The sequence below is a fragment of the Eptesicus fuscus genome, chromosome 20, assembly GCF_027574615.1.
Source record: "Eptesicus fuscus isolate TK198812 chromosome 20, DD_ASM_mEF_20220401, whole genome shotgun sequence".
NCBI classification, from domain to species: Eukaryota; Metazoa; Chordata; class Mammalia; order Chiroptera; family Vespertilionidae; genus Eptesicus; species Eptesicus fuscus.
The window spans coordinates 7732417-7748765 of record NC_072492.1 but is presented as its reverse complement, the minus strand read 5'-3'; the positions used below and the strand labels follow the sequence as shown (position 1 = coordinate 7748765).

At 39.1% G+C, this 16349-nt stretch overlaps 1 protein-coding gene across 1 annotated transcript in view; it reads left to right on the top strand.

The window, feature by feature from the left end:
* DNAH9 (dynein axonemal heavy chain 9) overlaps positions 1–16349 on the top strand; it is a 333701-nt gene that overhangs the window by 62914 nt on the left and 254438 nt on the right. The window contains exons 18-19 of the mRNA XM_054709112.1: positions 14301–14523; positions 15165–15331. Coding sequence (XP_054565087.1) covers positions 14301–14523; positions 15165–15331 — 390 coding nt within the window. The remainder of the gene's footprint in view (positions 1–14300; positions 14524–15164; positions 15332–16349) is intronic.

Below are 16349 nucleotides of genomic sequence, written 5' to 3'. Positions count from 1 at the left end.
CATGGTGACAGCGGCTCCATGGCTCTCCACCAGTTGGATCTAATTGAATCTAACAGTTAGATCTCGCAGGATCTAACAGTTGGTTTAACAGGATAAACACATGGTAGAGCAGTCAGGAGACCTTTGTTCTTGTCCTTGAACTATTTCCTTATCTCTGAAAGAAATTAGTATGACGGGATTTCTCTAAGGCACCTTCCAGTTTTATTAGTTGGTGATTCCATAAACTACTTTGCTACACTTTAGGAGAATGAGTTATTATGTTCTCAAGGATTAGATAAAATAGACATAAGAACAATGAGTGTCTACTGTGTGCAATGTGATTTGGTGATTTCCACTTTCCATGAGCAGGTGTCAGGATTATTTCCACCTTGCCGTTAGCTTATATATACTTCTTTTACTGTCAGAAGTCCAGCCCCTCTTATCATTGTCTTATTCAGGTTGGGCTGCTGTGATATTGTGATTTGTAATAACAAATATATATTTGGGTTTTGTCCTCACTTCTGGCAGAGCTCCTAAAACCCTTTGAATTGCCTATGTGATAGGAGTGACAAAGGTGTGTTTTGTTATGTAATGGGGTGACTTTGGGACCCCATCTGAGGATGGGGTATGGTTTCCCGGAGAACCAACCATGTGATTAGAGGTTGGAACTCTCAGTCTCACCCTCCTGACTTCTGGGGAGTGGAAAGGGGCTGGAATTTGAATCGATCACCAGTGGCCAAAGATCTCATCAGTGATCCTGTATGACAAAGCCTCCACAGAACCAAAGAGGACAGGTTTGGAGAGCTTCCAGGTTGGTGAACATGTAGAGATTCGAGGAAAGTGGTAGCTCAGAGAGGACATGGATCTCCACACCCTCTCCCCACATCTTGCTCCATGCATCTCTCCCATCTGGCTGTTCCTGAGCTATGTTCTTTTATAATAAGACAGTAATCTAATGAGTGAACAGGTTCCCTGAGTTCTGGGATCAGCTCTAACAGATTAACGGAACCCAAGGAGGAGTTGTTGAAACCTCTGTCTGTAGCTGGTCAGTCAGTGACAACCGGAGTTACGCCTGGTGTCTGAGGGGATGGGGCAGTCTTTGGGGACTAGCCCTTAACCCGTGGAATCTGATGCTATCTCCAGGTAGACAGTTCCAGAACTGATTTGAATAATAGGACAAATAGCTGGTGTTGGAGAATTGCTTGGTAGTATGGGAAACCTGCCCCCCCCATACACATACACACATACACTCACACACACACATTAGAATTGGTATTAGAATTCTAGTAGCTGCCATAAACACACACACACACACACACACACACACACACACACACACACATGCACTGGGTAGCCTAAACAACAGGAATTTATTTCTCAGTTTTAGAGGCTAGGAAGTCCATGATCAGTATGTCAGCTGATGTGATTCCTAGTGCAAGGTAGCTTTCTGGGTTGCAGACAGCTGCCTTCTCATTGTATCCTCATATGGCCTTCCCTCAGGGGAGAGAGAGAGAGAGAGAGAGAGAGAGAGAGAGAGAGAGAGAGAGAGAGAGAGAGATTATTTTTTTTAAGACTACTACTTTTTTATGAGGGCCCCACCCACCTTCTTGACCTCATCTAACCCTAATTACCTCCCAAAGGGCCCACCTCTAAATATCATCACACTGGAGGTTAGGGCTTCAACATATGAGTTTGTGGGGACACATTCAGTTCATAACATCATCTAAACTCTCATTTCCATTCAGCTCTTTATGCCCTAATCTGACTAACCCCTGCCCTTGCCCTTGCCAAGCCTTCCCCCGTGCCCTTCCTCTAGACTTCAGTCTTCCATCAGCAAATGCTCACTGTTTTCTTCATCTTCTCTTACCCTCTTTTGTACTAATTGAAACCCAGCCCTCTCCAGGGGACACTGCTTCCCTTGTATCCCTCCCAAGTAGGGGCTGGTTTTTCTCCTGTACCCCTCTTAGCACTGGGCCTGGAGGTAGATAAGATAGTCTTGCTCTTCAGTGTTTATTCCAGACCATTTCACCGTCTCTTCTTTCAGAATCCTCAGCTCCCCTGGAGCAAATGCTTCCCGACAGTACCTCTGCCACTTGTCTGTGCACAGTCATTCTTCCCCATCCCTGCAGAGCTGATCCCCTGGCTCACCCTTTCGCTGATAATCATCCTCTGTGACCCAAGTGCCTCATAGTCTCCATTACACCTTCCTCTTTTTTTGTGGATCTCTCTTTCCAATGCCCTTTTCCTCCACCATACCTCTGTGACCTAATACCATCTTGCACTCTTGATGGGGCAGAAGGAAAGAGGTAGAAATAATTGTTCTCCCCTCAAAATCTCAGGTTTAAGTATTGCATTCTCTACCATCACCTGCATCTTTCCAACTCACTTCCTTGGCAGCCTGCCAGGAAAAGCTCTCCAGACCCATCAGGATTCCAACCCATTGGCCCTGTGCTTTCTCAGTGTTTGCCACCCTTGCTCACCTTTCCCACCCCCACCTTGAAAAACCCCAATTCTAAACTCAGTGCTCCCCACCTGAACCTGAGCAACTCATCCTTAATGAAAACAAACCATTCTTCTGCCAAATCTCATGTATAAACATAACATCTAGCACATCCTGCACATTTCCATGGATGCTTCAATTCTCTGACTCCCCTTTCCTCTGTCTCCTCAAACCTCAAATATCCTTTCTGCCCTTATAATGTTGCCTTGCATTCACTGAGAAATGAGAAGCAATTATAGGAGAACTATCTCCCCTTTGCATCTAAAAATCTACCATCCTACTTGCATTTTTAGCCATACATTCAACTCCCTTAGCTGTTTCAGTGGATAAATTATCCCTGCTTTTCTAAGCCCAACCTGTTTTCTCTCATTACTCAAGGTCTTACCTCCTTAAATATACCCTGTCAATATTCAACAGCATGCAGCTGTATTGTCATAGCTGCCATCTTTTTAAAAAAGGAAAGAAAGAACATGGCCCCATGAGTCCTTCCGGCCATACCACCATTTTTCGTGTGGCCTCCTTCACAGCAAAACTCAAAAGATCTCTCTATATTTGATTATTTTACATCTTCATCCATTGTCTCTCTACAAATAGTTTTATTATGAAATATAGCACTCATATAATTTAGAGAAGAATATTACAACAAATACTTGTATTTGCCTTTTCTAGCTAAGAAACAGAACATTGGCTATATTTTAAAATTCCCTTAAACACTTCTCCCTGATCAAATCCCTCTCCCTCCCTGCCAGATGTTACCCCTACCCTAAATGTGATATGATCCTTCTCATGCTTTTCTTCATGGCTTTATATATAATATCACATACATATATACATGTGTATATATACACACATATACATATATGCACATCATATATAATAAAGAGGTAATATGCAAATTGACTGTCACTCCAACACACAAGATGGCCGCCCCCATGTGGTCAAAGCTGGTTGCTCCCATGTGGATACAAGATGGCCGCCACAAGATGGCCAGCAGGAGAGGGCAGTTGGGGGCAATCAGGCCAGCAGGGGAGGACAGTTGGGTGGGACAAGGCCTGCAGGGGAAGGCAGTTGGGGGTGACCAGGCCAGCAGGGGAGGACAGTTGGGAGGGACAAGGCCTGCAGGGGAGGGCAGTTGGGGGTAACCAGGCCAGCAGGGGAGGGCAGTTAGGGGTGACCAGGCCAGCAGGGGAGGGCAGTTAGGGCAATCAGGCTAGCAGGGGAGCAGTTAGGCATTGATCAGGCTGGCAGGGGAGTGGTTAGGGGGTGATCAGGCTGACAGGCAGAAGCGGTTAAGGGCAATCAGGCAGGCAGGCAGGCGAGCGGTTGGGAGCCAGCAGTCCTGGATTGTGAGAGGGATGTCCGACTGCGTGTTTAGGCCCAATCCCAGTGGGATCGGGCCTAAATGGGCAGTCAGACATCCCTCAAGGGGTCCCAGATTGGAGAGGTGCAGGCTGGGCTGAGGGATACACAGACACCCCCAACCCCCGTGCACGAATTTTGTGCACCGGGCCTCTAGTAGTATATATACATGTATAGATTTACATTTTGAAAATGAAACAGTATTTCGTATTGTATGTTTTTCTGTGTCCTATCTCTTTTATTCAGCATAACGTTTAAGATCCACTCAAGTTTGGAGTAAAGCAATGAATTCATATTTACTGCTATAATATTCCATCATATGAATATATCACAACTTACATATCCAGTCTATGGTTGGTGAGCATGTGAGTTGTTTCAGCTGATTTTGCTAATATCGGCCATGTTGCTATGAGAACTCTTTTACATGCACCATGGTGTACAAATCATTCCAATGCTTAAGCTTGGAATTGCCGAGTCAAAGAGAATGCATATAATGCCAACTCTCTCCAAGGTAGAGCAACCAATTATAACAATTCCTGTAGCCCCACATTCTCAGCACCTCATGGTATGGACAGACTGTTTAATGCTGGCCGTTTTTTTAGTGGCATCTTATTGTGATAAATATTTTGCATTATTCTGATCATGACTGGATTGGCTCATCTTTTTATGTTTTTAGTGAGTCATTATATTTCTTCTTTTGTGCCTATTCATAGATCTTGCCCATTTTTTATTGGACTTTATTTTCCCCTCTTTGATATTTAGAAGTCACTTACATATTTGATATCTAATCCTTTGTTCTTTGTATAGCTTGCAACTATATTGTGTGGCTTGTCTTTCCTTTGCATTTAGGGTGTATCTTGAGAGCAGTTCTTCATTTTAATGTAGCCAACTGTCTATCTTTTCCTTTATGTTGTTCTCTTTAGCCTTGTTAAATAAATCCTCTCTTGCCCTGAGATCCTAAGGATATTCTCCTATATTTTCTCCTAAAAGTTTTATAACTTTGTCTTTCACATTAAGTAGCCCCTTGTCTATTGCTACATTAACACAACACAGTCCTAATTACTATAGCTCTGTAATAAATGTTGATATCTGGCAGCACCCGTCCCCATCTTATTCATTCTTATTAAGAATGTCTCAATAATTGTTGGCCCATGCTATTTTACATAAATTTTAAAATCAGTTTTGTTAAAGAAAAAAATGTGTGGGGATTTTGATTGCAGAGACTCTAAATCAATTTGAGGAGAATTGTCATTTTTATTGTATTAAGTATTTCTATTCAAGAGCATGTCCTCTCCATTTATCAGTCTTTTTAAATGTATTTCAATAAAATTTTGTAATTGTTACCTTTAAAATATTTTCATGCCTTTGCCAAGATGTATTCCTTGTTATTTTATTTTTTAGTTCCTAGTATAAATAATATTTTAAAACCATATTTTCTGTGGAAATGGAATTGGTTTTTGTATCCTGATTTTGTATCAAACAGCTTTGCTAAATTAAGTTATTAATTCTAATAATTTATCTGTGTACTCATTTTGGTTTGCTGTATATTTAGTCATCATCTATCAATTTATGATGGTTTTATATATTCCTTCTCAGTCTTTTTAAAAATGTATTTTATCTCTATTTCTTATATAACCACACTGCCTAGGACTTTCAGTCCAATATTGCATAAAATGGTGATGATGAGTACCCTTGCCTTATCCCTAATCCTCTTTATCTGATTAAAGAAGTTCCATTCTATTATTAATCTGTTAAGAGGATTTAGCATAAAGAGATACAATATTTTATCAAGTACCTTTTCTAATTTCATTAAGATAATTATATTTTTCACATCAAAATGTTAAAGTGATGAATCTATTTTTTGCTTTCTACTACTAAACCAGCCTAGCATTACTGAGATCAGCACAACACGAAGTTTTACCTTTTCCCCATATATCCATTGGTTAATTTTCTTTCCAAACATTTTGTTTAGTGTTGATGCGACTATGTTTGCAGTGGGATTTGCCTTCAATTTCCCTTTCTTATACTATCTTTTATCTTGCTCTGTGGCTCTGCTAGCTTCATAAGATGAGTTTATTCTCTAGAAGAGTTGGTGTAAGTTTGGGATTCTCTGATCCTTGAAAGTTTGATTTACTGTAAATCTTCTGTTGAGCCATCTGGGCTTGGTATTTTCTTTGTGGCAAGATTTTTACCCACAATTTCTCTAGTGGGTATAGGGATGTTAAGGATACCAAGGAATATAGTAAGTAGTGTTTGTCTAGAAATGTATACATTTCATGTAAATCCTTGAGTTATTGTCATAAAATGGGTAATCTTCTCTTACCTCGTAATCGATACAGCATCTGTGGTTATGTCCCTCTTCTTGTTTTACTCAATTTTATTTGTGCTTTCTGGTTTCTTTCCCTCATTAATCTTGGTGCAGGTTTACAAAAACAACCTTATGATCGCATTGATTCTCTTTTGTTATAATTTGATTTCTATTTCAATGATTTATTCTTTTATGTTTATTATTTCCTTCTATTTGGGGGATTTATTTTCTATTCTTTAGGCTGACTTAAGATGGATGCTTTGTTTTATTCATGTTGCGCTCTCTGTTATTTTTAATGTAACGCTTAAAGTTATAAATTCCATTCTCAGTACAATTTTACTGACGTTATAAGTCTTAATATTCAATATTTAATGATAATTTATTCTAAAATATTTAATATCTATTACAATGTATTTATATATTTTTAACTTTCTAAAAATGGGGTACTTCTAGTTACATTTCTATTACTAATTTCTAACAATTGCACTGTGGTCAGAGACTGGGACATATGTTATAATAAGCTTCTGAAATTTCTTGAAGCTTGCTTCATATACTACAGTATGCAAAACTTTTATAAGTGTTCTGTGCACTTATTTGGAAAGAATGTGTATTCTATGCCTGCTGGATGTAATGTTCTGTACATACTTATGTGATCAAACTCATTGTTTTATTCAAAGCCACTGTACCCTCACTGTCTTTTTTGTCTGCTTAATTTATCAGTTACAGAGATAATTGTGTTAACAATCTTCCACTTTGATGTGAATTTCTCCTTATAATTCTGTCACTTTTTTATATATTTTAAGGCTATGTCCTATGAGCATACAGAGGTTGACTTTCTATATCTTCCTGGCAAATTGAAACTTTTAGCGACACATTAAAGATCTCCTTTATCACTAGCTATATTTCTTGTAGTAAAGTCTATTCTGTCTTATATTAATAAACTAAACCATTTTCATTTGTATATTTTCCTGGTGTCTCTCATTTTATCCTTTGGATTTCAATCTCTCTGTGCCTTTATATTAGGGGAAATTTTTATAATTGGCATAAAATTTGTGTTTTACCTACCTTACTATATTTATCTTGTAACTGGAGGGTTTTGATTATTAATTTCTATTCTGTTATATTTGGATTAATTTCTACCATTTTATTATGTACTTTCTATTTGTCCTTCTTTCCCTTTTTCTTATTCCATTTTTTCCCTTCTGCTAATTTGGATCTAGGTCTACTGTTCTTATGGATACCATACCTATTTTAATGAGTGCCCCTAAAAGGAATAAATTTATCAGTATTGTTACTCTCCTTACAACCAATACAAAGACTTTAGAATAGTTTGATCTCAACTGTTCATCCATCAAATTATATTCTATCATTCCCAGTAATTTCAATTGTTCTGTGTTTTTTATTTGAACTCCCAAAATCATACTTTATTTTTATACACTTAATGTTTATTAAATTTACCCACATATTTACTGGTATCTTTACTTGTTACATCTTTTCACATTACAACTTGCTACATGAGGTATATTATTAAAAGTTCCTTTTATAAATATATTTTTATTGATTTTTAGAGAAAGAGTAAGGGAGAGGGAGAGAGAGAGAGAAACATCCATGTGAGAGCAGAACATCTATTGATTTGCAAATATTGTACCAGCCTCTATTGTACTTTACCTCTTTCTCTTCTGATTTTATTTATTTGGGTCCTCTCTCTTTGTTTCCTAATGAATCTGGCTAAAGGTTCATCAATCTTATTTATCTTTCAAAGAACCAGCTCTTGGTTTCATTGATCTTTGGTATTTGTGTGTGTGTGTGTGTGTGTGTGTTTAGTCTCTGTCAGTTATTTCCTCTCTGATCTTATCATTTCCTTCCTTCTGTGTACTCTGGACTTGTCTTGTTGTTCTCTTTCTAATTCTTTAAGTTGTAGGGTTAGATAGTTTATTAGAAAAATTTATTGGTTTTTGACATAAGCTGAATTGCTATGAACTTTGCTCTCAGGACTGCTTTTGCTGTGTCTCATAGATTTTGTGTAGTCGTGTGTTCATTTGCATGTGTTTCCAGGAAGTTTTTTATTTCTCCCTTGATCTCATTAAAACCCATTTATTGTTTAATAACTTGCTATTTAGTCTCCATGTATTTGAGAATGTTTTTGAGTGTTTTTATTGTCATTCATTTCTAGTTTCATGCCATTGTGATTCGAGAAGATGATTGATATGATTTCAATCTTCTCGAACTTGTAGAGACTTAGTTTGTGTCCTAACATGTGGTCTATCTTTGAGAATGACTCATGTGCACTTGAGAAAAATGTATATTCTGTAGCTTTGAGGTAAATTTCTGTAAATGTCAATTAATTCCATCTGCTATAATGTGTCATTTAGGATCATTGTTTACTTAATATTTTTGTCTAGATGATCTATCCAGTGATGTCAGTGGGGTTTTAAAGTCCTCTACTATGATTGTATCACTGTCTTTCTCTTCCTCTTCCTTAAAGTTCTCCAGAAGTTTCTTTTTATATTTGGGTGCTCCTGTATTGGATGCAAATATGTTTACCAGGGTTATATCCTCTTGTTGTATCAAATCCTTCAGTATTATGTAGTGACCTTCATTTTCTTTTGTTATGGCCTTCATTTTGAAATCTGTTTCATCAGATATGGTTATTGCTACCCAAGCTTTTTCACATTTATATTTGCATGGAAATTTTTTTCCATCTCTTCATTTTCATCCTGTGTGAGTCTTTTATTCTGAGGTAGGTCTCTTACAGACAGCATATTCATGGGTCATATTTTCTTATCCATTCAGCTACCTGATATCTTTTGATGGGATCAGTTAATTCATTTACATTTAAGGTTATTATTGCCTAGAGGCCCGATGCATGCATTTTATGCAAGGGTCTCGGCCCTCACAGCCAGGGCGACTGCCTCAGCCCTCACAGCCCCTGTCCTTCCACTATTCGGTCATCCGGACTAATTAGCATATTATGCTTTTATTATAGTTACTTTTTTTTTTTTTTTGGTCATTACTTTATTTATAACTATGTTCCTCTCTTTTCTCTATTTCTTCTTCTTCTTATACCTTCTTATACATTTCTTGCAGTGCTGATTTGGTGGTGATAAAATCCTTTAGCCATTTTTTTTTTTTTTTGTCTGAGAAGCTCTGTATTTCACCTTCAATTTTGAATGATAGCCTTGCTGGATAGAGTAGTCTTGGATTCAGTCCCTTGCTTTTCATTACTTTGTATATGTCATGCCACATCCTTCTGGCCTGAAATGTTTCTATTGAGAAATCTGCTGACAGTCTAATGGGAACTCCCTTGTAGGTAACTTTCTGTCTCTCTCTTGCTGCCTTTAACCCTTTGCACTCGCTTGCTTTTTTCTCGATTCCTTTATTCTAATGCTAACCGTGTTGAGTCACACTCAACATCCGAGTGCAAAAGGATAAGATTCTTTCTTTGTCTTTATCTTTAATGTTTGCCATTTTAGTTATAATGTGTTTAGATATGGTTCTTTTGGGGGTTCATTTTTATTGGGACTCTGTGCTTTCTGAACTTGAGTGACTTTTTCCTTCACCAGGTTAGGGAAATTTTCTATCATTCTTTCTTCTAGCAGGTTCTCTATTTATTGCTCAGATTCTTCTCCTTCTTGTACCTCTATGATGTAGATGTTGTTACATTTCATGTTGTCCAAAGCTCCCTTAAACTATCCATGTACTTTTTAAAACTTTTTTTCTAATTGCTGCTATCATTGGGTGTTGTCTTCTACCTTGTCTTCTAATTCATTGATTTGGTCCTCAGTTTCTTCTAATCTACTGTTAATTCCTTCCAGGGTATTCTTTATACAGCTATGTCATTTTTCATTTCCAATTGATTCTTATTCATGGTTTCTACATCTTTTTTCATGCTTATAAAGTTCTCACTAAGTTCCTCATAGTTCTCATTAAGTTGCTTATAGTTCTCACTGAGTTGTTTGAGCATCCTTATAACTATTACTTTGAACTCTATATCCAATAAATTACTTGCCTCCATTTCATTTAGTTCCTTTTCTGCTAATTCCTCCTTTTCTTTCATTTGGGGATTGTTTCTTTGTCTCCTCATTTTAGTGGGTCTGGTCTTCCAGGGCACCATGTCAGGTGCACTGGGTCTCAATAGCAGGTCTATGTGTCCAGGGCTGTCAGGTCACAACTATGGGGCCAGGCCCAAAGTGGAGGGTCCAGTTGTCCAGAGGTATCAGGTCACAGTGGCAGGACCAGGTGCGCCACAGCAAGGTGATGGAGCCAGCCATCCAGGGCGCCAGGTCAGTGCAGCAGGTTCATATATCTGGGTGCCTCTCATTCTTTCTTTGTCTGAGAATGTTTATATTTTGCCCAATCTCTTGAAAAAATATGGTTTTGTGGAAGAAAAATTCTAGGATAATGGGCATTTATTGTGAGTCTATTGAAAATATAATTGCACTGTGTCCTGCCTTCCATTTTGCTATTGAGTAGTGAACCATCATCTAATGATATTTATTATTTATTTATTTATTTATTTTTGGTGTCTTTTTTTTTTCTTCTATGTAGAAATCTGTCTTTGCTCTGAAGCTAATTTTAAGATTTCTTTTGTCCCTTTCTTGTCCTGCAGTTTTGTATTGCAGTGCCTATGTGAGGGTTTCTTTATATTGATTCTACCTGGAATTTGTTGGGCTTTACATTTGGTGTCTTAACAATTCAAAAATATTCTCAGCCAGGATCTCCTCAAAGATTGCTTCTTCCCCATTATCTATGTATTCTGGAGCTCTTATTATACTTATGTGAGATTTTTTTCACTGTCTTCTGTGATTTTTAACAATTTCCATACTTTTCCATTATTTTACTTACTGCATTGCAGTTTGGATAACTCCTCCATTTTTTATAATAGAGCAGTTAACTCACTCTTTCAGCTTTGTCTAACTCTTCTGTTTAATTCACTCAATAAGCTTTAAATGTTAATTATACTCTCCATATTTTAGTCTTCTATTTGGCAATTTTATAATTTTGCTTGCTCATATTTATACGCTCTTGTTCTTTGTTCAAATTTTAAGGCTTCACTTTTATTTATCAATTTTTTAAGCTTTATAATACATTTATTAGAGGGTATGTTAATGACAAATTTTGATTTATCAACTTAAAAATGATTTGTTTCTTCTTGCCATAGATAAAGTTCACATAAAGGCTTATAGAAAATTGTTATCTTCTTTACCCTGGACTTGTCCATTATCATAGCACAGTACAATCATTTTTCCTTTGCTAAAACACATATACAGATCTTTTTCCTATGCTTCTCTTCACAAAGTAATGCCACCACAGGCCATCATTTTTATGTTATTCATTTAAATTAATTTTGTCATTTCTAGAATATATCTTTCAATAGAAAGGTTCTGGGCATATTTGAAGAACCTTTCAAATTGCCGCCAAACCTTACTTTGAGACAATGTTGAATTTATATTTGAACTTAGATCTGGGTTAGGGCAGGGGCTCTGACTACTGAGACTGGAAGAGCTTATCTATGTTTGTGGAGGGTGATTCCTAAAGAAACCATTTCTGTCTAAGCTGATATATTGTGTTTAAAAGGATGAAGTCCTTTGTCTTAGTCAGTCCTGAATTGATGTCCGAGAAACTGCAGGGAAGGCACTTTCGCCTGCTATGTGGGTCAGGAATGATAAAGCAAGGTGCTTAAGCAAGAGTTCTTTTTTTGTCCTTTAAATATGTTAAATATTGTTATTTTATATTGTGCATTTGAATTCTAATATCTGTTTCTGCTGCCTCCTACTCATGGTGACTTCCTTCCTTGTATATTTTGTGACTTTTGGTTGTAAAAATGTTCCTTGGAATATTATCTGTGGAACTCTTTTGAGGATGAATTCTACTTTCATCACCCCCGAAAAGATTTATATTTATTTCTGCTAGTCATCAAGGGACTCTTCCAACCCCAGACCACTTGTACTTTAACTTTCCCAGGGTCCACCTAGTGCCCAGATTAAGGCAGGCAAGTTTCCATACTGTCCCCTTTTGTGCAGCATGTTTATTTCTTGTCTACCTTATTGTATTGCAATTTCATATGCAGCTTCCTATTAGCCCCCTCACCTTGTGTGGGTCTGAGGCTTAATCACCTGTTCCTCACGTACCACAAAGCAATCAAACTAGTTCAAGATTTCCAGGGTTCCGTGGCAATGATCACATGAAATCCAGCTTTGAATCTTGCTTAGTTCTTGCTTTCACTACATTTTCAGCCTCTGCATATTCCTTAATTTCATGCCACCTTAGTGATGCATTTTAAAATGATTTTGAAATATTTGCTTAAGCATTTTAATTGTTTTAGCAGAAGGGTTATCCATCTTATGGTGTATACCAGACAGCTTGAAACAGAAGCTGACAATTCTCAACTTACTCTGCAGTCAGGCCTCTTTACTAGGCCTGTCCACTGAAACCACTCTTGTCAAGATCACTGATGACTTTCACCTGGCTGAGTCCTGTGGCAGTGACCCATCATCATCTTACTTATTCTGCTCAGGAGGACTCAGCACAACCGATCACTCCCTCTTTCCCAAATAGGTTCTTTCTCTGGCTTTCAAGATACCTTCTTTTTCTTGTTTTCCTTCTAAATCTTTGCTTTCTTAGTCTCCACTGCTGAGCTCATCTCCTCTTCTAGACCTAAAAATATTCAAATTCCTGAAACCTCAATCCTGAACTTCCTTCTCTATCTGCATTCTATGCTATATAATCTCTAACCCAACATGTTAATGCATCCGTGTGCTGGTAACTACCAAATTCATATTTTCAGCCCTACCTCTCAGGAACTCTAGGATTACATTCAACTGTCATCTCAAACCAAACATGTTTAAAACTTATTCCTCTCCCTCCAAAAAATCTAGTCTTCCACAATTCTTTCCTATATCTTTAAATGGCATCATTTATTACACCATTGCCAGAGTCATTATTGATTTTTCTCATTCCCTCCCTCACACCTTTCCTCCAGTCCTTCAGTGGGTCCTGTTCGTTCTGCATGCAAAAGTATCTTGACTCTGACCCCTTCTGATGTCCACCATGCAAGTCAAAGTCAACCTCTCCTGTCACCTGGACACTGACTATAGTCCCTAAAAATGCCCTCTGTTCTTCTATTTGCATCACCAGTACCACTATCACTATCATCATTACTAGCACCTCCAATAAAACCTGCTCCCCTCCAGATCCTTTAGAAAACATAAACCAAGGCATGTCCTCCTACTCAGAGTTCTCATGCCTTCACTCCTGCTGCTCCCTCTATCTGCAAAGCTCTTCTCCCACTTTCTTCTGTGGCTCACTCCTTCACATCATTTACATTTTCACTTACATGTCCCCTTAGGAAGGAAGCCTTCACTGACTGCTCCATGGCAAATGGTCCTATTCTGAGTTTCTATCTCTTAGCACTCATCATTATGTGAAACTATACAATTTATTGTTTCCTCTTTACGTTCCCCACTAGAATGTAAGCTTTGTAAGGGCAGAACCTGTATTTATCTTATTTATCATTCTATTCTCAGAACCTAGAAGCATGCTCATAATATATGCTCAATAAATAAATAACTTTGAATTAAAGAATAAATTTCATTTAATTCTCACAATATCCAGTGAGACAGAAATGATCTTTCCAATCTTATAGATGGGGGAACTGAAATTCAGAGATGCTAAATGATTCAGCCATCTCGTGTCAGAATCAAACACAAATGTGTATAATTTTAAAGGCCACAGTATTTTTTTTATTTTCAAATCTTAAACTTTTCACTTTGAAATAATTTCAGACTTCCAAAAATGTTGCAAAAATAACACTGAGTTCTCTTTTACTTTCACTCAGCTTTCCCAAATGATAACATCTCTATAATCATAGTACAATTATCCAAAGCAGAAAGTTAATGTTGATACAGAATTGGCAACTATTTATATTTCATCAGTTGTCACCTGAGTCTCCTCCAGAACAGAGGTCTCAACCTCGTCTCTCATGACTGACACTTCTGAATAAGGCTGACTCTTATCATCACGATATAGACAGTGCCCAGTGCTGGGCACATGCAAAGCTTTCCACAAAAAACTATTATTGTTGGGGAAATACATAAAACTTCCTTTTGAGGAGTGGAAGGAAAATGGCTCCTGATGTTCGTCTGTTTTGCTTAGTTTGGCAGACCTTGACGTGTTTATAAAAAATAGCGAGGGCAGCTTGCTCAAGAAAGTCGAAAAAGGAGATTCCAATGGACTGGTCGAGATTATGGGGCACCTTATGGCTCTTAAAGAACGGCAGAGCAGCACTGACGAGATGTTTGAGCCCTTAAAGCAAACCATTGAATTGCTGAAGACCTATGAACAAGAGTTGCCGGAAACGGTGTTTAAGCAGCTGGAGGTCAGTGCTAAGTTTATGTTTTCTTAATAACAGAAATAGAGGGAAAGTTTCAAGATTTCAGAGTGGGGTGAGGTGGGTTTAAGGAAATGAAAACCAGGGCTTGCTGACAACCCAAGGTCCATGTTTTGGACTCTTATGTGTCATGTATGTGTAATGTCTAGCACACACTTGAAACTCAATAAATCTGAAACAATGTGATGCTGGAGTTGTGTGGGAGAATTGATGTAGGTAAGTGTTTTGGGTTGTTGTTTTTACCAGACGTAGGGATGAGCCAACTTTTTGATTCAGTGAAAAAAAAAAAAAAAGCAGGTCTAAGAAACGCTAAGATGTTGTAAGTAGAAATGGAGACATAGAAAATAACCCAGCACTCCTGAGAGTAGAGAAAAGGGCACGGATTACCAGGTTAGAGGTTAGGTCAAAAAGAACAAGAAGAATGGTATTGAGTGGGAAGTAGGTGATAGTCAGAAGAGCAGGCAACCCGGGAGACAAGTCAAGGCAGGGGGGTTGAGAACAGTCCAGTGGTACCAGGACCTTGGCCCTGGCCCTGCAGCAGAGATGAGGACACTGGGTACTGCTCCACTTTGGGACTGTGGGGAGGGGAGCCCCAGGTGGGTCTGAGCACACTGACGTCTCCTTTGCAGGAGCTGCCTGAGAAATGGAACAACATAAAAAAGCTGGCCGTCACTGTGCGGCAGCACGTGGCCCCCCTACAGGCCAGCGAGGTGGCCCTTCTCCGGCAGAGGTGCACCGCCTTCGAGGCTGAGCAGCAGCAGTTCTGGGAGCGATTCCACAGAGAGGCGCCCTTCAGGTACGGCCCGAGGTTGCCACCGCTGCGTCTGTTCCTTTAAACACGACGATCTTGGAGTCCCTGAGGAACTCTGCATTGGGTTTGCCTGTTCTCAGGACAGGGACACTAGTCACCAGTCTTCCCTCCCATTGAGGTCTGTAGAACGTGGTGCTGATGTGGACAGTCCTATCATGGCCTGAGTGAGATGGCCAAGGGCTGTTGGGAAAAAAAAAAGGCTAGAACCTTCTGTTCCTCCAGGTCTATAATGGGATTTAATGTGGTAAAATTACTACAGGTTTTTTTAAAACAAAAATCTGACATGTAACATTCGGTAAGTTTACAAGTACAGTGTGTTACTTTGATACATTTACATATTGTGATATGATTGCCAATGTAGCAATGTTTATCACACTGCATAATTATAGTGCAATATTATTGTCTACTAGAGGCCTGGTGCACGAATTTGTGCACGGGTAGGGTCCCAAAGTTGGGTGGGGGTGGGACACGATCGGCCCTCCTAGCGGGCAGTGAGACGCCCTTGCTGGCCCGAGATCCAGATCTATCCCACTGACTTTCGCACTGGTTGTCGGGAGCCACCTGGTGGCTGCTTTTATATTGTTTCTTCCTTGAGGAGCATTTAGGGAGGGGAAGCAGCTGCGGAGCCAGAGGCCAAATTCCAGGAGGCCAGCAGTGCTGTTGGGATCATACTGGTGGTGCTAGTCCGTCCACGCCTGGCTCATTCTCTGGAGATTGGACCTATAGGAATACTGAGGGAGGGAGTGGCTGCCACCGGGTTGGTGGGTCACCAGGACAGGTCTCAGCTGAGTGGCGCTCCCCCTGTGGGATTGCACTGACCACCAGGGAGTAGCTCTGGTGTTGAGCCTCTGCCCCCTGGTGGTCAATGCACGTCATAGCAACCAGTCGTTCCAGTTGTTCCAGTCATTTGGTCTCTTAGGCTTATATATATACTACTATACTAGAGGCCCTATGCACGAAATGTGTGCAAGAGTAGGCCTTTGCAGCCCCGGCTACCTCAGCT